This window comes from Lissotriton vulgaris, chromosome 4_1, assembly GCF_964263255.1.
Source record: "Lissotriton vulgaris chromosome 4_1, aLisVul1.2, whole genome shotgun sequence".
Taxonomy (NCBI): Eukaryota; Metazoa; Chordata; class Amphibia; order Caudata; family Salamandridae; genus Lissotriton; species Lissotriton vulgaris.
Genome location: NC_141691.1, coordinates 1,597,983,248 through 1,598,005,899, shown reverse-complemented (window position 1 = coordinate 1,598,005,899; position 22,652 = coordinate 1,597,983,248). Strand labels below are relative to the sequence as shown.

The 22,652-nt window shown below is 44.0% G+C and overlaps 1 protein-coding gene across 1 annotated transcript in view; it reads right to left on the bottom strand.

The window, feature by feature from the left end:
* C4_1H8orf34 (chromosome 4_1 C8orf34 homolog) overlaps window positions 1–22,652 on the bottom strand; it is a 984,673-nt gene that overhangs the window by 96,481 nt on the left and 865,540 nt on the right. Inside the window, exon 12 of the mRNA XM_086965849.1 lies at window positions 21,654–22,156. Coding sequence (XP_086821975.1) covers window positions 21,654–22,156 — 503 coding nt within the window. The remainder of the gene's footprint in view (window positions 1–21,653; window positions 22,157–22,652) is intronic.

Here is a 22,652-nt window from a genome sequence, read left to right as displayed (position 1 = left end):
TTTTGTTAGTGATCATAAAATCAGTTTTCTAGATGCTGTCTGAATCATATCAGTGGATTGTAATTTAAATCTCACAATGGTCAATGAGAACAACCTGATCCACTGACAAAATATTGTGTACAATATCCTAGAAGGTGCTCATACATCTTAGAGGAAGCATCAGCTGGACATTGGTTTTCATCTTTGTCTCCATAACTTGGGAGTGTGTGGTCTAACTAGTAAACTAACCGCAGAGAAGCATTTTTAATTAATTCTCTCCTCACCATAGAGGAATGCGGATTTGGCCCATACCTTTGTTCCACAGGACTGTTTTTCATGTATGCATGCCTCTCTAACAATAGAAAGACTAGACAGTGCTCATTACCTACAGTTATTAGTTGTTAGCAGTGCAGCATTTCTGGTTCCTTTATAATTTACGTTTGGTAATCTTTGCAACTATGTAGCTTTAAAACATGGGTAAAGCGGTCTACTGAAAATGAAGCAAAGCTGTTATTGGTGGGGGTGGGTGGGAATCAACCGTTTATTAGGCAGCCATTTAAGGGCGTGAATAACTTAGCATCAGAGCAGAATATCAAAGTCTGTGGGAAAACAACTGTCTTCCTTACATGAGTTTTTAATTCCTAAAGAGCGGGGCTATTGTAAATTGTAAATTGATACTTGTATAGCGCACTACTCACCCGCAAGGGTCTCAAGGCGCTTGTACGAATACCGCTGTGGAACCCATCCTCGCTTTCCCTGTGAGGTGTCCACTCCTGGGCACCCCCAAGGTGGAGGCCAGGCATCCTTAGCGTTGTGGGGGCCGTTGTGGAGATTAAGCAAGCTATTGCCCAGAGTTGCAGAGTGGGACTCCATGATTGGAATAGGCACCGAGGCGAGAATTATTGGGTCCGTGGAATTTTTTGAGCCCAAGACCCGCCGAGGGGGGGAATTGAACCCTGGTCCCGGGCCAGACCTCTGCATCAGGGTCTGCCACTCTAAGCATTGAGCCACACTTCTGCCACTAAACATCTATTAAAAACATCTGCCTTCTTTGTTGCAGCAAACTGGCATTCAAAGACTCTTAGGAAGAAAATGAGTTTCTAATCATGGAAATAAGAATTTTGAATAAATTGTCAAGCAGGATTGCTCAGTTAGACAAGGTATACTTATTGGTGAGTGTATACAAAAGAGGGACTTGGGCAGCAAAACAAGTAAAAGCAGAAAAAGTGGAACCATAAGCTATCTAGGTTAAAATATCCCACAACAGTTCTGGGGTTAGAGGTGCCAACATGGCCCAGTGTATTAATATTTTATCTACTGCATGGACTGACTACATCTGGGTGATAGCCAAACACTACAGCTACACCACAGTAATTTCATCTTTGTAATGAACAATTTTCAAAAAATAATAAATTCTAGCATTTTTCATTTGATGAAACAGCTAGAAAATATAAATAGGCAAAGTAGACAAGAAGGGGCATTCATGTCTGCCAACAGCCATTTAAAAAAATGATGCAACATGTTGGGCTTACTGGCTCAATCCAGTTTTTAGGAGCTCTCGCCATAGTAGTGTAATCCCTGAGTCATAGAGGGTTTCGATTCAATATCCATTTTATAAGAAAGGCCCCGTTAATGATCTGCAAATTATCCTCCATTTGTTCTCAGGGACATAGACGGAACGTTCTATGCTGAGATCCTTCTGCAAATTAGAAAGTTAGACATGTAGACATCAACTGACCCCCATTATCAAACAGGTCCATTGGTATGTGCACTCTTTGGCTCTTTGAATTTAAAGGTACATACGATCGAGTGGAGAGAGGGAAACCGTGCCAGAGGACATTGGGCTGGGGATATTGCGATCTATGTTAAGAGCTATTGAAGTCCTATTTTGAAGCACATGGGTGAGGGTACAATTATGTGCCAATGGGAAAATTTCTCCAAAGATCACAACCACTAGAGGCTTGAAACAGGATTTACTTCTATCATCCCTGCTGTTCAACCAGTGTGTTGCAGACCTTGTAGATCATCATTGAGGCAATTGATTTGTTTTACTCATACATTTGGTTCATTTCTAGACCCAGAACTTCAATTGACACTGTTTTTCTAGATAGCACCTGTATTGGCCTGCAACAAAAATTGACTTCCCTAAAAGGGTAATGCCAACAAAACACAATGGAAATTAGCATCTTCATGACCAAATTGATCATTTTCTGAGAAGGTTTTTGGCAAAGGGCCCATGGCTCTTGAGTAAAACCAAAACAAAATATAAATACCTGGGAGTCTATCCGGAGGGGAGGGGATGTAATCTGCAGAACTGCCTTATTTGATAATTAGAGCTAACATTAATCTTTGCACTCTGCTCGCTGTTTCAAATGTTTTCTTTCTATTTAACGGTAGTGATAGATAAATTACCCCCGGCTCACTTCTTATAGTTTAGAGTCATTTGAGGAGATGTGTAATAAGAGGATTGACGTCACTCAAAGTAATCTTATCAGAGCACTATTTAATTTCCAGAAGTCAACATCTCAGGCCTAAATAGGGCTTGAATTTTTTCTGATGTGCAAATGAAGCAGATTGCATTTCTTAACATAAGCCATTAACTCAACAATGCAAAACATGGTGTTTTAAGATTCTATTGCTGGCAGACAATAACTACAAACACTAGCAAAAAAAGAGCTGGACCTCTCTACTAGAAGCCACTTTAAAAGAAGATGGTAAAATAAATATGGGACACCTTAGGAAGATGATACAGTCAAACAATATGCAAACTAGTGGTTTAAGTAAATGTCAATATCAAATAGTGAAGCAAAACATTTTTAAATGACATTTGTGGTTGGCACTGGAGATGTATTAATATAATGAGAGAAGCTTTTTATGGACAGTATATAGTAGTGGTTAAGATTACATTTATAAGGCTATGATTTGTCCTGAATCATGAACATAGATTTTGTAGCTATAAAAAAGAATCTTTGGTCTACTCAAGACTATTACTTGAGAGAAAGAAATGGCTCCAGCCAATGTTTTTAAAATTTGATGCAAGGTCCTGCACTGAAGCCACATTGCTATAGTTGATAGTGGAACTCTCCCACTCGGTTGAAAGATTTGTGAAATTGATGAATTTGTTGCATGATTCAAAAAGTAAGTGCATACAGCGTGGTAATTTTTTAAGCTAGACCATAACTGCACAAAATTCTGTGTACCCCCACATGCTTGCCCTGTGTCTTTACTGGCTGTAGAACTCTGTGCACGTTACCCCTGTTACCCAACAGTAAAGTGCTGGTGCTCTCCCTTTAAACATGGTTGAAGTAGCATACCCCTCAATGGCATATATTACTTAACTATATGTCTATAGCATATGGTACTAGGTTTTCCAAACGAGTAAGTACTGCAACTAGTGAACTGCAGCACCTATTGTGCCATCCACTACTGTGGCAATGCAAACATGGCTTAATATCTACCATGGTAGCCTGACTGTAGGAGTGTATAAAATGCAATTTGACCTGTCAAAATAAACCCTTTTGACAGGCCTAAACCATCAATATAAATATTAATAAGAGATCACTATCTAGGCAAGGTGAATGGTATTTGGAAGAAGGATAAATAGACTCTATAGACTTTCATAGGCGTGTTTTTCATGTATGCATGCCTCTCTAACAATAGAAAGACTAGAGAGTGGTCATCACCTACAGTTATTAGTTGTTAGCAGTGCAGCATTTCTGGGTTCTTTATAAATTACGTTTGGTAATCTTTGCAGCTATAAAGCTTTAAAAAATGGGTAAAGCGGTCTACTGAAAATGAAGCAAAGCTGTTATTGGTGGGGGTGGGTGGGAATCAACCATTTATTGGCAGCCGTTGAAGGGCGTGAATAACTTAGCATCAGAGCAGAAAATCACATTCTGTGGGACAACAACTGTCTTCCTTACATGAGTTTTTCATACCTAAAGAGCGGGGCTATTAAAAACCTATCTTCTTTGTGGCAGCAAACTGGCATTCAAAGACTCTTAGGAGGAAAATACGTTTCTAATCATGGAAATAAGAATTTTGAATAAATTGTCAAACAGGATTGCTCAGTTAGACAAGGTATACTTATTTGTGAGTGTATACAGAAGAGGGACCATAACTGCACGAAATTTACTTTCTATATTATAGAAAGTAAATGTTAAATATGTATTTACATTGACTAGGATCTAAAACCTATGGTCAATGAAGCAAGGTTGTCTGATCCACAGACAAACTGCGGAATGCATTAAATTTAATAATGCTATCTTTTGCTAGGAAACACCTAGAAACACAATTCTATAACTCCTTGTAGTATTTATTATATGCCCTATTTGACGACAAAGTAAGATATTTAATTTTATTGTTTCATATATATTTAGAGAAGAGTCATTTTAGAAAGATACCATTTCCCTACCTAAAGCCTCTGGATGCTAATTTGCATTAGTCTCCAGCTGCAGCCCTCTACGTTATCAGGCCCTGAATGAGGTGTGAACACTGCTCCCAGAGCAGAGACAATGGTTTGGGTATGGGGAAATGTTTTTGTTCTTCTAAAGGTATGACCAATTTGTCTGTGTTGAAGAACTTAAATTACTTCAAAGGGGCCTTTCCTGCACCAGGTAGGCATCAAAAGATACCTGTACAGTTCCCTTATTTTGTCCCCGAGTCCGGCATGCACCAATACTAGTGGTAGGGTAGCTTCCCCAGAATTTGTTTGAAGAACCCCAGAAGAGACACCTCTGGTTGGGCACACAGGCTCTACACAAGAGGAAAAGGGTTTCACCATCTTGAATTTATGCAGTGGAGGACACACTGTGGGATTCTTTGAAGTTGGGGACTCAGCACATGCTTCAAAAGTAGGAAGAGTATTCCATGGAAACTTTTACTCTACTGGTTATGGAGGTGCCAAGAGTCACCCCCACGAGCAAGTTGGTGCCTGTAATAAATGTAAAACTCTAAAGACCCATCAAAAGAACACTTTCTTGAGCTGAGGACCAACAGATGAAGAAATAACCTCTTGTCCATGACCTTACAGGAGTTCTGAAGGTCCAGACCTACTCCCTCTAGCACCCACGGCAAAGAAGTGATCTCAAAGGGTCATAAGACTACCCTCCTGTTGAAGCTATAGGGATTCAACAAGCTTCAAGAGGCCTTTTCTGTACTTGTCAGGCTGACCAGTTCCAACTGGACCAGCCCTGGACCCTTCTAGTGGCTCCTGCTGTAGTGTAATGCTGGAATCCTTGTCTGTGTATGGCTGGGCTTCTCCCATCTCCCCTGAATAACTGGTATTTAGAAACATTTTGGATCCAAAGACTTTCGGACGACCAGGAAAAACCTGCCAGGATCATTTGACCAAAGTGTGTTGTCACTGGGCTGAAGATTCAGGTTTCTCCCGCTCAGCACCTTTTCTGCAGCAAAACATTGTGACTAACCGACAATGAAGAAATATACACCTATCAAATGCACCAAAAGTATGCAGCTGGCAAGGGACCTTCCCTCTGTGCAAAAATAATTTCTCTTACCACCAAAAAATAACAGCGTGATCAGTATGTCGTCAGGCAGCTATCTGACAAGTCCTCCTAGGCTGTAGCTTACTGCCTTGTGCCATTGAAGATCTTAGACTTCCATGTCTGAGACTAATTAGCAAAGTAAAACCTCCAACCTGATTCCTGCACCCATCCAGTGCTGCATCACGGTCAGGTCCCTTACCGCACATAGGGCCTGGTCTATTGCGAGCAGTCGACAACAGTTTTTGGTGCTATTTATATTTAAAAGTTTAAAAAAATCATCCCTCTGGTTCTTCTTATGGGTTTTTTGTTACTTTGGTGCCATTTGGTTTATTAAAACTTGTATGGGATTTTAATTGTGTCATATTTTGACTTTATTACTGTTCTGTACCTGCATAAATACTTGTGTTTATTAATTATGGTGTGTAGTTACCCTTCTTAACGAATAACTAAATTATGTACAAAAAATACATTTTTGATTTATGGTCTGTGCAGATAGCGGGCTTGTTAAATTGATTACTGGTGTGTATATTTACACATTATATGTTTTAAATTGCTGCAATTTACATTTTTAATTCACTAAGCAATAAACTTTAATTAAATTGAGCTCTTGACCTTATGCATAATGTCAGATAAGACAGCCGAAATGACATCACTGATCATATGAGTGAAGACATAACACATCAGAATGACACTATCAATAAAGCCACTCGATGAATATACACCACAGCACTAATCTTAAAATCCATGCTAAGGGTAAAGTTAGCGTCCTGGCTCACTTAGGTAACGGTGACATTGTGCCAAAAGATCAAGCACGTCGGATAAGATGGGACTCCATCACACCGGATAGTTTTATGGAAACTTTAACTGATGTTTGTTCAGAGGAGTTTGGCATCTGTTTAGATGCCGAGACCGATCCTGCAACTGTCCTGGATACTTTTGACCATATTACCAAGCAAGTCTTGGCCGATTTGACTATTCCTTACAAAACTAGGCCTCCTAAATTTAAAAAATGGTTTGATGACAACTGCACAAGATCTCAAAAAGCCCTCATGGAAACCAAGAGATACCGTTAGGATTAAGGAGACAAGGAGGGCATATAAAGTTGTTGTAGGGAATAGGAAGAAACAACTAAGAGAGATGGCCAGGGAGGAGCTCAATCAAGCTAGCATCCTTTGGAATAGCTCTAGATTCTGGAGCACGGTGAACAGTCCTATCTTTGACGAGTCTTCTAACCTTGTGTCTGACTGTCACATTGCTCCAGAAAAATGGGTACAACACCTTGGGAACGTCTATGGAGATGTTGGGCAAGACTTCCAAGGTTGGATATCGGACAGTGGGTCTGTCGTGCCTCCTTTACATTTTACAGACGATGAAGTAGTCGAGGCAATTAGGACAACAGCAGGTGGAAAAGCCCCGGGCCCTGATGGCGTCCAGATCTTTATAGAGCGGAGCCTATTCTATGGTCTAAAATTTTAACTCAGGTTTTTAACGCAGCAGATCGAGTTGGCTTTCCCCTGTCTTGGGCTAAAGCAGTTATCATTCCGATTTTTAAAAAGGGAGCCAGAGATGACCCCGCATGTTATGGGCCAATATCTTTTTTGGACTCTGCAGCCAAAATTATGGGGAAAGTTGTCCTTGCACGATTAACGGATTGGTTGGATCAAAATAACATCATTTCAGATCTTCAATATGGTTTTAGGCAGGGTAAAGGCACCGTGGGTCAATGTCTTAATCTTAATCTTATAATTGGAAAATATACAGTCGCCAAGCGGGGGGACATGCATCTGGCATTTATGGATTTATCCTCTGCCTTTGATCTTGTGAACCGAGCAAAGCTATGGGCGATGCTCCAGGGAATGGGTTTAGATGCAGCTTTGGTCTCCTTGGCGACAATGCATTAGAACACTATAGCTTTTGTGCGCTATAATAAAGATGGCAGCCTCACCGACTCTAGGCCCGTTATAAGAGGGGTGAGACAGCGGTGCATTTTGGCACCCCTGTTATTCACCCTCTACATTAACAACTTTGGGGAGGTTTTAATTTCCAGTTGTAAAGACATCCCAAGGGCCGGCTAAAAACTGATCCCTGCTCTGCTGTACGCAGACGATGCGGTTCAGTTAGCAAGGACCCCAAGAGGGCTTCAAACTCTTTTAAATTGTTTTATCGATTTTATGGACTCTTTAGATTTAGTTACGAATTTTAAAAAGTCCCACTCTATGTCAATCGGCTCTGTCAAATCAAGGAAGGCTAAGTTCTATTGTAAAAAATCTGAACTAACAAAGGTGCCCGCCTTCCCTTACTTGGGGGTGCTCTTTGATGATCGACGCTCGTGGGTTATACAGCGTACACATAAAAGAAATATCATAGCCCGAGCCTCAGGGGCCATCATGGAGTTTGCAAAAAGAATTGGCTCAAAACCCCTTCCTGCACTATTAAAAATATATAACGCAAAGTGCGTCCCAATGGCGACCTATGGGTTACCTAGAGACGGGTGATATTCAGGCGGTAGAAAACGGTTTCTTCCGTAAACTAATGTAATTACCTGTCTCTACCCCTGTTTTTAATATTCACGAGGATCTTGGAGCTGGGTATATATCAGGCCAGATTGCGGTTGCTCCCATACTGTGCTGGTTAAGAATTTGGGCACAACCGTCACCTAGTTTGAATCAGTTGATAATTCAAGACTGTATGACGCTAGATAAGGGCCTAGATATACCCTGGATTCGCTACATTAAGACTCAAATGGCCATCCTTGGCTGCCCGAACTGTTTTCAAGCCCAAGGGCTTTGGCCAAACTGGCGATTAAAGAATTGAAGCAACAGTTTTTGAATAGATCTATGCTGTACAGGGAGGAGAGGGAATTAGTGAAACCTAAAGTAAGGAGTTTTGTCACTTTGAGTATAACCAGTCACTTGCAACCATATCTGACAAACAGGCCTTATCACCTGTTTATCTAAGTCAGATTTAAGCATAACATGGTTCCCTGGCTGCTTGCATTCCTGAAAAGGTTTTTTAAAGAAGGTTCGTTAAGACCCTGTCCTTGTGACAACTTCTGAGATCAAAATCTACTTCATATGGTATTTTTCTGCGAGTTTTATGACTCTATGCGCAGGAAATTTATTATCCCCTTCCTAAAATGCCAAAACTTTGGGAAAGTTAGACCAGCGTTAGTTTATCTACAAATGTTAGCATCGCCTGCTGTGTGCTTTGGGGTTGCAAGCTATTTAATAGCCGCAATTAGGTGCAGGAATAGACTGATGATTGCATAATGGATTATGTTTTAAATGGACTTATATATGATCTTTTGCCGTATTCCTATCATTATTATCTGTATCTATTGATAATTATTTAATGATTATTTATTTCCTAGTGTGTGGGACAGGATTGCGTTGTAACTAATGGGTTTTAAAGATTGTTTAACATTATGTAATAAGATTTGTAACAAATGTATCAATTGATCATATGCACTTTCATGGTTTTAATTTAACCGAATAAAGTTATACTTGACTTGACTTGACTACACCACAGCACCTACTGGTCCTCACCCTTCTCTGTAATAAGTAGTATCTGTATGCCAGGCTTGGCCTTAGGTTTAATTATGTGGGTGCAGAACCCTAGAGCATGACCTTAGAGCACTGTTGCGTGGTATGGCCTTTGGCGATGTCCTTTGTAAAGAACTATTCCCACTGGACCAGCAATTCAAAGCTGTTTGTGCAAATCCTGTCATCATATTACATGTAAAATGTAGGCATAGCAAGGCCTTCAGTCATACTATGTGCCTATATGTTTGCCTCCTGTCCCTTGTGGGAATGGTCTGTGGCAGTAGGTGCTGAGCCTTCATGCTCACCCATAATATCCACATACCTTGCATTCAATATACAGATGGTATAGACAGTACATCTGTGATGTGGGCAAAATAATCTGTTTGATCAAACCTTGCATCCAAAAATCAGATGCTAAGCTGCGTGTATTGGGCCCAGGGCTTGGATTTAACAATGTCCTGCACCTACTTATTTCTTTTACACAGCCATAACTTGTGTCTAGTACTTTGGCCCAGTGTCCCTGCTGGGCATGGTCTCTGGCACTAATGCTAGCCTTTCAGATTTGATCTGATAACATACACCAAGCTCTATCTTTGGTATGTCTGTGCAATGCAACCAGATGGTATACAAATAAATATGCCGTGTGGGCACAACAATGTCTTTGATCATCAAGTGTCACAGGGCATTGCCACATGTATTTTGGTCAGGGCTCAGACCTAAAAATGTCCTGTAGCTAGTATGCACATGCACAGACCAAGACTATAATGGACTGCAAGCAGTGGGTGCAGATCATATTCATGACATAGTATTCATACCCTACTTCTCTCTAGGGCATGGCCTTCAAGCTATGCTCTGCAATTTGAACACATGTCCACAGCAAACACAGAGACCAACCTGTGGACAGGCCCTGGTGGTCCTGTGTCTAAGGTACTTTACTTGGTCTGGACCTGTGCACAAAAAACATGTCTATTTCAGCTGCAGAGCGTGGTGCTCATGGGCATTTTTGCAAAAAGCATTCAACTAGTAGCTACAAGAATATATCTTGGGTAATTCTCCCTCAGATATTACGCCTGGCCATATCGTGAGCAGGAAACTGCCCTGCAGACAGTCACTAATGTTTTTAGGATCACAACTGGACTTTTCCTTAATTAGTCTCCTGCAGCACTTCTTAATTAGGACCAACATATTTTAGCAGGTAGTTTTTTAGCTGTCTTCATGCAGAGAAAGAGAGCTTGACAGACCATCATTCCAGGACCTTCTAATAAATAATGAAATTTCTGGAAACTTTCAGCAATGCTCAACATCGCCAAAGAGTCTCTGATGTAGGCTTCAGGTAAATGCTGATGGTACACACTTGTTCTCCAAATGTAAAGCTTCTGGTCTGCTTGTCTTAGATTTCGGATACATTTGTACCTTGGATGGCCAGAATAATCTTTATCTAAATACTTATAACACTAAGTAACTGCTGAATATATTTAAATCCAACTATGAAGTACTGATAATAATAAACTCAAGTTCTGTTTATGAGTCAAATCATTATATCTCCCACTACAATTACATCTCACTAGGATCCTCTTGGTGAGAACAAGTCTTTCCCTTGATGCTGGCATAATGACATGTCTTTGGGCCTTAATACGAATTTTGTGGTCTCGCAGCGGGCCGCCAAGCCAACGCCCTGCAACAAAACTGCCAAAGCAGTCCATACAACACCTGCCAGATTATAAATTTAACCCCTTCCCTGCTGGGTACATTCCCACGCTGTGCTGGGGGGAGGGGAGGCGCGCGCAGCCCCCCCATGCTCATGGTGAGCTCAGCTCGTCATGAGCTACAGTGCTCCTGTGCTCATGACGAGCTGAGCTCGTCACGGACACACCCGTTTCTTTAGAATGTTCAGCACAGCAGGGGAATTAACCCAGCGTGCTAGCGTTCTAAAGGTCATGACAAGCTCAGCTTGTCATGAGCACAGGAGCACTGTAGCTCATGACGAGCTGAGCTTGTTGTGAGCATGCAAGGGGTTAATCCTGGTCTGGCCGGAGGTGCTTTCGCAGTCCATGATGGGCCCCCTTTGTAGCCTCGCGTCCACCCTTTTAATGGCAGTCACACCGCCATAAAAGCTGTGGCAGTGAGGCTACTCAAAATATGCTTGGCGGTGCCAGCTGTGGAAGCGCCAGCTTGGAACAGATGCACCGACGTCCAGACTACAACGAGCGGATTGGTGTATCCACCCGACCGCCGCCACAGAGCCCCTGGAACCCGAGTGAGAACGCCAAGCTTGGCGCTCATTCGACTTCAATCAGCCATTTGGCGCTGCTACGGGATACAAATTTCCCGTGCTAAGATTGTTCCTCCATTTATCTCCTCTTTACGAGGCAGCCCGAATTGGGTAGTCGTTCCAGCTCAATCAAGATATAGCCTCTTGTTCGTCATTGTACCGCAATATCGAGGCCAAACATCAAATGAAAGTGCGTTCTTCAAATCCACCTCTGGGCTTGATTGTTTAATTCCAGGCATATATTAAGTCCTGATGTTGATCCTTCTATCATAGAGCATAGGATCGAAACGCCGTCGACACTGTTATGTAGACATACATTGTTGTTTATTGTGAATTACTGGTGTATGCTCTACTATAGGGAATACTGCCAATTTTAATTCTAAAGCAGTACCACTTTTTTGCTCAACTCTTCCTTTGCATGATGTAAAATACTCTTTCTCTGCACCCTTTTTCACAAACTTTTTCTTTATTCTGATGAGTTTGGTACAGGCTTGTGCCTTACTTCAAACAATATTATGTTTGCTATGTGATTGAAAGATTCAAATTGACTTCGTGTCAAACATTCCTAAAATAAATTCTATGCCCGGCTGGGTATTAGAAGAACTATACATGGTTTCCGATTGTGGTCCATTTGTTATTCATTTTTCCAGAAATTGTTTTGAGCTTAGGACCTTTGTTCTTTTAAATAGCTGTGGTGCCGCCAGCATATTCTTTACAGGGAAAGACCGCCAGCTCAGTGGAATTCTTGAACCTGGTGGTGTTGGCAGTCTCGTGGCAGTCCGACCACCGCAGTTGTAATACTGGGGTCAGTCCCCCAGTGCAACGGTCGTCGGACCATGACCGTGACTACGGTGGTCCTCATAATAAGGGCCATAGCCGTTTAACCATTTTCTAGACACAGGGTATCTCCTGTAGTAGTCTAAGGGCCTGATTACAAGTTTAGCAGTCCTCCAGTAGGACCACCACTACTGCCCCCACAGGAGGACCACCAAGCCCATGGTGCTCCCACCTCCCAGATTCTGAATAGAATCCAGGGTGGGGTGGCGGTGCAGGCAGCGGTGGACCCACTGCAGCGGCATGCTTTGGTTGAGGATTACAGCCAGCAGTCAGGCCACCACTGTGGGATCGCATCCACATCGTGTGCACTGTGTGGCATGCACTATGTCATGCATGCCACACGGTGCATGCAGGAGCATGGACTTGTGGGGGGTACATCTTGTGCCACCTGCTCCAACCCCCTTGGGCAGATTTTCCCCAGGGCCCTGTTGGGGTCACTTTCCCTACCTTTCTGCCAAGCATTTCATGGCTGGTTCACCACCATGAAATGCTTGGTGGAAAAGAAGGTCATAATTCGCTCAGCGGTGCCTGCATCAGCACCACTGTATTTCGCCTCCAATCCGTGCTGCCACCGATGTGGGATCCTGAATCGCCGTGGTGGCGGCCGTCCTGTGGCGGTCCGACCACCACCTCCTCCAAATAGAGCGGGCAGCCCACAGTGGATAAGGAAAGTATAGATTTACTATTCCTAACTCCACCTCTATGGCACCTTGAAGATATATATTTCGTCAAGGCACTTATGTGTGCAGTTAGGTATGAAAAATGTATACATACTTACCTTTTGATATTTTGTCCCTCAATATTCTGTCTAGGATATTAGTGTTGTACAATATTCTATAGTTGATGTTCAGGAGCCACTACCTGCAACAGAGACTGATGCCCAAGTTGTGTATGAAATTAGTCAGCACCTCATTAGAAAGAATAAAAGGCAGACCACTGGTACTTCTGAAAGTATTCAAGCACAGGACTGGAAGAACAAATCCACTAAATAGAAATATATAAGCTTAGAGGGACATTCTGCTGTGCCAGAGGTCTTTGGTGCTGGATATCAACCAATTTCAACACGTGCTCACTACCTACACACACATACACAATATTGTGTGACATACTCTTATATGCTAATTTAGAAATATTGGAACAGGACAAAAGTGAAATTTGCTCTGACTAAACCCCCAAAAGACGCCAAGCTGTTGTCCTCTCCCTTTTCCAGGGGATGTTAGAACTAATAGGTAAAACTCCCTTGAGTGTGGTAGGGATCTGCCATATGCTAATGGACCTGGTGCTGGACACAGGTAATAAACCAGACTCATAGTAGGTACAGGTGTGGCACGAAAGACATCTTCAAAAGTTGTAGTTTGAAAGAGCCCTGGCCTTTTCGACACTAGATATACAGACTCACACACATACATGCATAAACAGATATGTCCTGTGTGCATGACACTGCGCGAGTCTGGACTATCACATTATCTTACAACCCTTACCTTACACTGTCACTTTGTTGCCGAACTACCAAGGACATCTTAATCTGCTCTATGGCCTTACTAGACTTCTCACTAGATATGCAAACATTTAGAAGAACAAGGTGGAGAACGAACAGTCCTCTTTGGAAGCGCCAATAGGAAAAACTTTTTCACCAATGCCCTTTCTTAGTCATCTTACTTGCCTTTTGTTTTCACAAGAGTTTATTAAATTTGAATGAACAGTAGAACAAACATGAATATCCTAAACGAAATAAGAATTAAAAAATGATATGCTCATCTATAAGTCATAATAAAGCTAAAAACACCAAAAGCAAATTATAATGTTCTCCCTTTATTGTGAATTTATGAGAGTAATTAACATATGTTAAAATACTGAAAAAAATCCTACGTTTAAACATCTTAAATACTATCAGCAATAGCAATATTAGACAAATAGAAAATATACAGCAATTGGATACCGAAATACATCAAATACAATTGAAGACTTCTGTAATAAAAGGGGAGAGGTGTGATCCTTTCCTTGCGTAACATATGCAAGCATGGTAAGTATGAGAATATAGCAATTTAGTATCTTTTCAATTAAATGTAATTGATTTATTAGCAGAAAAAATATCAAATATACGCAAATTCAATTCAATTCAATTTTCAAAATTGTATTCGGTCTGATAAGGATATAAAAGTGCATTAAAAATACAGTGCATAGTCACAAGACCCAACATGAAAGAGAGCGAATGGAGTAAAATCTCGATATGGGAGCACCCAATGGCTAGTCTATTCTGCAGAGCTGATAGGACGAGGTTGGTTCTTTGGAAAGTGGAGGAGGCCAGGTGCCCCGCTGAATTCATGGTGTGCAGAGATTGAGAAATTACAGCTATTGTGGTTAATCACAAGTCAACCTTAACAGGACCCGTGGACAAAACTTAGGGCATCATCATCTATACTGACTGACATATGTACGCCAGGGACCATATTATACTTGTGGTGCACTGTCCTTGTTGGCGCCACAGCGCACCTTTAGCGAGATTTGTCTGGCACAAACAGAGACTGCCACCCTATTACATATAACGTGCTGCCATCAGGGCAGTTGCAAACTCACAGCCTCCCTGAGGGCAGATCATTATCTGTAACAGGTGGGGGCAGAGATCCCTCTGCAGGTGGGTGTAGTGGATGGCAGCACCCACTTGCAAGGGGATGTCTGGGTGGTTCATGGCATAGGACCCTCTTTACCTCTTTGCAGAGTTCACTGACTGTGGCCACCTCTTTATGGTGCTTAGTCAATGTACCTACTAACAGCCCTTTTGCCTCTGTGCCCGTAGCTTATGATGGATGCTGGCGCAGGGACAAGTTTTTCCCTCCTTAGCTTAGGGCTATGGCCTAATCTTAACAAGGGAATGCCCTCTTACGTTTGTGCAGTTGATATATATACGCCAATGGTATCTATATTTAAAAAAAAGAGATGCACAAGCGTGTGTGGCACTTTCTGTAATCCTACAGTGCAGCTGTAGAAAATAGGCGCACATGCCCATTGCGCCCCAGGGCACTGTATGTAATACGCTCCACTTCTCCTTCACAAAATTCTGCCACTTGTTTACATTCATGCCTGAGGTTCTCTGTCCAATATCATGTATGTTACGAGATGCTTCCTAAGGGGAGAGGGACACAATGGAAACGCTTGCCTTGGTCTCTCGTACCCGGTCAGAGCCCATAGGATTGTCTCACAAACAACGTGCCTGCTGTGGTTAACCAATCAATCAATCAGGAGTTTGTAAAGCGCACTACTCACACGTGGGGTTCTCAAGGCGCTGGGGGAAGGAGAGGTGGTGGCTACGATCAGTCGAAGAGCCAGGTCTTGAGGGCCCTCCTGAAAGCGTGCAGGGTCGGGGAGCATCTGATGTTCACAGGGAGCTTGTTCCAAGTCTTGGCTGCGATGTAGGAGAAAGCTCTCCTGCCCGTTCTGCTTCTGCGGATGCGGGGAGCCTCTGCCAGGGCGAGGTCGGCAGAGCGGAGGTTCCTCTTGGTCACGTGGAAAACTACTCTCTCGTTGAAGTATTTGGGTCCGATGTTGTTGAGGGATTTGTAGGCGTGGGTGAGGAGTTTGAAGGTGACCCTTTTCTCGACTGTGAGCCAGTGGAGGCTTCATAGGTGTTGGGCCATGTGTTTGTGACACGGTGTACCAAGGGCGAGTCTGGCTGCGGCGTTCTGGTTGGTTTGGAGTTTGTGTTAAAGAGTACTGTTGATTCTGGCGTAGAGTGCGTTGCAGTAGTCCAGTCTGCTGGTTATGAGCGAGTGCGTGATGGTCCTTCTGCAGTTGGGGGGGATCCATTTGAAGGTCATGGGGAGGATGCGGAGGCAGTTGAAGTTAGTGGAGGCCAAGGAGTTGATCTGGCGGTTCATGGAGAGGGAGGAGTCAAGGATGATGCTGAGGTTTCGTGCGTGGTCCGTGGGGGTGGGTGGGTTCGCGAGGGTGGTGGGCCACCAGGTGTTGTCCCAGGCAGAGGTGCAGGGTCTGAGGATGAGGGCCTCGGTCTTCTCTGAGTTGAGCTTTAAAAGCTCTCTTTCATCCAGGCTGCCACGTTCTTCATTCCTTCGTGGAAGCAGAGTCTGGTCGTCGGCATTGGATACAATATTGAGCCCATGTTGTCTGATGGTGGCAGCCAGGGGGGCCATGTAGATGTTGAAAAGCGTGGGGCTGAGTGATGATCCTTTGGGTACTCCGCAGTTGATATTGGTGGGTTCGGAGAGGAAGGGAGGGAGTCTGATCCTCTGGGTTCTGCCGGAGAGGAAGGATTGGATCCAGCTGAGGGCGATTCCTTGTATCCCCTCATCATATAGTCTGGCTGCGAGTGTGCAATGTGAGACGGTGTTGAAGGCGAGGTCTAGAAGGATGAGGGCCGCAGTGTGTCCCTGATTGAGTAGGATGCAGATGTCGTCAGTGGCGGGAGGAGGGCGGTCTCGGTGCTGTAGTTGCTGCGGAAACCAGACTGGGAGGCGTCTAGGATGGAGTTCTCTTCGATGAAGGCGGTCAGCTGGGAGTTTACGAGTGTGACTGGCCATGAAGGGGTGGAGAGAGATGGGCCGGTAGTTCTTCAAGTCTGTAGGGTCGCTGTAGGTTTCTTGAACCTCTGCCCGCTTCCAGTCTGGGCAGATTCCGGGTTTGAAGGAGGCGTTGATGGTCTGTCCTAGTTTGGGTGCGATGGCGACGGAGGCCCTGTGTAATATGTGCGGTGGGCATGGGTTCGTTGGGGATCCTAAGTGGATTTTCTTTATGGTTGCGGTGATGTCTTCGATGGTGACAGGATACCAGGTTATGATGGTTGGTTTATCGGCTGCGGTGGGAGGGAAGGTGGTGTCCGGCGCTGGTTCGCTGAAGTTGTCGTAGAGGGCCTTGATCTTCAGATGGAAGTAGGAGCTGAGTTTGTCGCAGAGTTCCTGGGAAGGTGTGATGTCCATGGCTTTGCTGGCGGGTTTTCTGAACTGCTGTATAACGTTGAACAGTTTCTTGTCGTCTGTCTGGACTTTGTCTCTTCTGAAGGTCCGTTTGGTGTCTCTTATGCGCTGGTGGTATTCCTGCGGGACGCTCCTGTGGTTGTTCTGTGCTTCCGTGGTTTTCTGGTTTTACCAGGTTTTCTCGAGGTGTCTGCAGTCGCGTCTGGCTTCTTGTAGTTCTGTGGTGAACCAGGCGGCCTTCAGAGGGCGTTGTTTGGCAGTGTGGCGGAGGGGAGGGAGCTTGTCGGCGCAGCAGGAGATCCAGCAGTGAAATCCTTTGGCTGCGGTGTTGGTGTCGGTAGTGGAGCTGAGGGGGGGTTTGAAGGAGAGTGGTCTTGAGGTGTTCCTCTGTGACCATGCTCCAGTTACGTTGTGGTAGGCATGGGGCCAGCTTGGGTGCGGTGGTGGTGTTGAAGGTGAAATGGATGCAGTGGTGGTCCATCCAGAAGGGCTTGGTGGTGTGGCTGAAGCAGATGTTTTTTCCCTCCCGTGAAGATGGGGTTGAGGGTGTGTCCTGCTCTGTGGGTGGACGTGTTGACCACTTGCTTCAGTCCGAGGTTGGCGAGGATGACAAGGAGAGTGGTGGAGTTGGGTTGTTGCAGTTGTCGAGGTGGAAGTTCAGGTCCCTGAGTACAATGTAGTTTTTTAAGGTGATGGCGTCGGGTGCGACGAGCTCGGCAATGGTAGTCGCAGGCAGGGTGCAAGGTCCTGGTGGTCTGTAGATGAGGGTGCAGCGTAGCATGGTCCTGGGGCTGGTCAGGATCTGGAAGTGGAGGTGTTCTGTGCTGGAGTGGGGGTCACTTATGCTGGATGTGGAGAGTTGGCGGGGGTCCTTTGTGCGATCGCGAGTCCTCCACCTGGGCGATGGGAGCGGTCCTTTCTCTGGATCTTGTAGCCGTCGGGGATGGCAGTGGCGATGTCGGGCCGGTGGAGGCATTGGTCCAGGTTTCCGTGAGGAAGGCGACGTTGGGTAAAACCCCATGGATGTCTAAGTCGCAGGAATATTCAAGTACCTGGAAGTGTGAAGCTTGCGCCACTGATTCTGGATAAGTTTGCCTCTTTCAGAGAGAGTACCGGCAGTGACAGCTGCTCTTCCGCCATGGCAGAGGAGAATCCCCCCCCCCCCACACTGCTTTTAAGCAGTGCAAAGAAGCATAAAATGATACTAACTTCAAGTTATTGTAATTTTATGCTTCATGACATGTTGTGCTGCTTTGAGGGCGGGCGGGCGAGGCTGCTCATCTAATGGAGCAGGGCAGGGGAGTAGTGGTTTGCCCACTTCTAAGTGCGCAATGACTTGGGCATATGTCAGCGGCGTAACGATAATTGAGGGGGCCCTCCTGCAAGGTACATAGAGGGGCCCCCTCGGAACTCTATCAGGATCTCCACCGCCAAGTGCAGTGCTGAGGGGGCCTCCTGGAGCTCATGGGCCCCCCCCGCACTGCGGGGGATGCGGGGGCCTGTGTTACGCCCCATGTGTTTTTTCGGGACACCCAAACCAGTCATGCACACTTTCCCCTTTTTCTATACAGGCTGCATTACAGCCTGCATGGCAAACAAGCCCAGGCTCCCCATTGCTTTGTTAAGCATCCAACCAGGACGCTCAAAACCAATCACAACGCTGCATTGCAGTGTTGTGGTTGGTTAGTGGAGCCTGGCTGTGCTTCGGTCCGGAAAAGAGCAGCAGCGAAGATGCAAGACCTGGCATAACGGTAAGTTTATTTATTTATGTTTCTCTTTATAAATATGCGTGACTCTTTGTACCCCCTCATCCCCCCTCCTCCACGACCCGCCCGCCCCGCCACCGCGAGCCATGCCGGGAGTTCACTCACACATTTTTACTGTGTGGTTTGCTGTACGGTGTACTTTACATGATCACAGGTGTGTGTGAAAAATAGCATCTAGAAAAGTGTGTCTTATTTAACATATAATAAATATCTGACTCCAAGCGGATTTCACTTTTCGGCACCGTCTTGCAAACATGCTCTGTGCGGCTGCACAGAGGCATTAGCGCGCGTAAACAAAAAGTGTTTTGGTGCTGGGGGACCTGAAAACAACTTGAGAAAAGAATCCTAAAACATACTTAGCGTGAGAAAGAAAGAGCCACGTCTTAAACGATTTTCTGAAAAGGGTGAAGGAAAGGAGATGTGTCACTTGCGGTCGGATACATGCAGGTTATATCACTTTACCATTGTCAGTAATGTGCATCTCTGGAGACGTGTCTCTCCCAGAAGTAGCGCAGGATATTTCGCAGGACAACATATGTTGCCTGCTCTTAACAAGGGAGGACAGCAGAGGGGTTCAGCGCCGCTGAAGACAATTTTGCCAGACGTGTGTTTAGAAACAGTTGCAAAATAATTGGCTACAGAAATATAATTACTTGTGGACGGCATGGGATATTAAAAGAATTAAGGTTGGGCAGGAAAGGGTGGCGTAAGAGAAATGCGCTTGCTGTATTTTAAGTGCAGAAAATGCTGCGGTGAGGTGCTGAATTTTTGCAGATGACAAATACAAACTAAACGGAGAAAGGCGGCACGACAGCTTGTTCTGCACGAAGGAGAGATTGGATGACTTCATATCTCACCACCACCGCAAAGCCTGGATGTTGACACAAAACAGCAGCATTTCTCAAACCTCTACTAGTTCGCCAAAACACTCCTGAAACGTTTACAAGCTGCTTTGGCAGGGAATTTTCTTTTCAGAGAATAGCCGAGCATCTGGTACACCAATATGCAGGCCACACACATGCTGCTGCTACAGGTGCCTAAAATATATTTAAAAAGTAGTGGCGGACTAGGCTTACTGCAGCTCCCTAAACACAGGAGTCTTTGTTCCTGCTAGATAAAAATATGTCAAATGCCTGAGGGGTCATTTAGCTCTAAGAGCAGGTGTAAAATTGGTTTAAAATGAACCACCAAACTCTATTTGTTCCAGCGTTTACACTTGTGCCTTGTAGCAGATGAATTCAAATTGTGTTCACGTCTGTGTTTGTGCTACCACGTACCACAAGAACCAAACAGGTGGTACTTCCCCCCCCCAAAAAGAGAAGAAAAAACACAGCGCAGGGGATAAAATGTCAGGCTAAATCTCTGAAATTGTCGCGGTTTACAGTCACAATTCTCAATTTTTACCTCTGTAAATTAGATGCCAAACTCTTGGATCACCTGTTGCAAATGCTGTTCGCGCGAGAATGCTTTTGCATCTGCATTTACTAGTCTAATTTACTCTAGTGGTTTCATTACTCAATGGGGGTTTAATTAATTTTGACTGTAATTGACAAGAGAGGTAGGCTGAGCGAGTGCTGTGGGACTGGGCTTGTCTGATATAGAAAAAGTGAATACGCCGGTAGAAATTAGTATGTCAGACCACCCTGGTAATCTGGGCATTACTACAAGCAGTCCTAGATGCAGCAAAAGGTTTAGATCCTGCACACCTGCAAGTTCAATGCCACCTCTCTGCTCACCTCACTGAAATGATTACCAAGGAAAGCAAGATGGTCTTTTAAAACAAAAGCAGCAAGCCTGACATACAAGGCCATCCATCTAAACTCACATATACATTGTCAAAAAACAAAAGACCTCAGGTAGTTCGCTGGAACTCTGAATCAAAGGAAAACTTTGGCTAACAGTCACCTGGTTCAACCAAAAAAACACATATGCCAAGCTTTCTCAGGAAGTGCCTTACCAAATCAGATAAGAGTAAAACTTTCTCTGCCCATCCTCAAGCACTCAGTGAAAGACCACCTCCCAAGCAAAAACCATGGTATTAAATTCTCTTCAATTTCCTACTTTTTGACCTCATTTCTAAAACCCAGATACTAAATCAAAAATCATTTACTTTTTTTGCTACTCACCAACAAATAGCAGGTGGCCACACCCTGAGAAGGATTTAGAATTTCAGAGTTAATACCCTTTCATTTCTGCTATATTATATTTATCTACTACATTAGAATTTATTAAGCACCCTCTTGTCAGATAATGGTTTTCTGTTTAACATGTCTTTCTACAAAATATATTGTGCTCACCACCTTCCTATTACTTCATCTTCCTTTGCAGCATATGTCTGATTGTGTTGCTCTATCTTTCCTGGTGCAGTTCTGTTGAGCTCCTTGCTGCCCCTAACTCTGGGCCTAGTTTGCGCTTTATAAAAACCTTGAATAAAGTAAGCATGCACCATCATGGAATTTGATGTGCATAACACCAACATGGCAGGCCTACAAGCTCACACATAGTAGAAGACTGGTTTTAAACATGGTTCCCTGGAGGATGACATTTTTATTTCGGAGCACAACACTCACTCATTGGAGGGTTTTGTTAATAAGAACCAAGGATGTGGGTATACAGTAGATAACAGTAGTATATATAGATAGGGTGGGGATATAGAAAGACTTCTCACAGACACATTGGAAAGACCAATGAAGCCCATAAGCTCATTAAGGACCTTATTCAGACCTCTATAAAACAAACAGTGAGAAGAGAAATCAAAACAAATTGTTTTACGTTTGCACAATGATTTATCACAACTCAAAGTAAGATAAAATGGTCCTTACCTCACTGAAACTACTTCTGTGAGACAGAGTTCCAATATTTTCAGCACTTATTTGGGCAGTGACCCTAAGGGGGGTGTTGGCTGCCCTTCCACTTTGGCTTCTGGGAGTGACTGATCGGCTTCGCTGAAGGCTTGCAAATCCTTCCTTATTTCCATAACTGCCTATACTATGGCCCCTTGACAAAGTACTGTTGGGGGTCGTAGGTTTGCTTCCAGCAGCTGTTGGTGACTGAAGTTTATTAGTTGATGAGTTGGGTGTTTGAGGCCTACTATTTGTGATGCTTGTGGCCTGTACTCTGCTATTGGCCTGAGGTGGAGATTTGCTTCTTTGGAGAGGAAACTGAACACTTTTTCCTGAAAGACTTGAACCTTGAGATCGAGAGTTTGGTGCTGGTGATGTTTGAAGGTTTCCTTGAGTGTCTGTGATCACCACACTACTATGCAGGCTGCTTGGACTCCGCGACACCCTTGCTTCAGCCATTAGAGCTAAATCTTTTTCAATGTCTACAAATAAAAAGACAAACAGTACATCAATGACGTATAGTATAATCAATTCATACACATGCCTCAACCATGCACTATTTATCCATTTAGCACCCTCTCTGTAGTGTCAGACACCTCTTTTGGTTGAGGCAGAAATAGGATAAATAATTATTCAAAATCAACATTTTTTGCTGCACATGCTATGATGAAAGCTACCAAAAGAGAAACCTATGATAGAAAGTTATAACGTTTTCATACCAGAGTCCTCCTTTACAAACTCAAAAACTCCAGCGATGCTGCCTCATTTATAGAGAACACTCTAGACATCCTAAATATGTTCACTAAATACTCTGTAAATCTGCAGATAGGCCTTTGAACAAGTATGAGACTGAGTTGAGAGAGATTAGTGAAGGACATCAACAGGATAAGGGAATCCCCACTGGCTTCCTCTTGCAACTCTCTATTTGACAGTCCTCTCACACAACATCTCAGCAGTATTTAATACAGCATCCTAGGT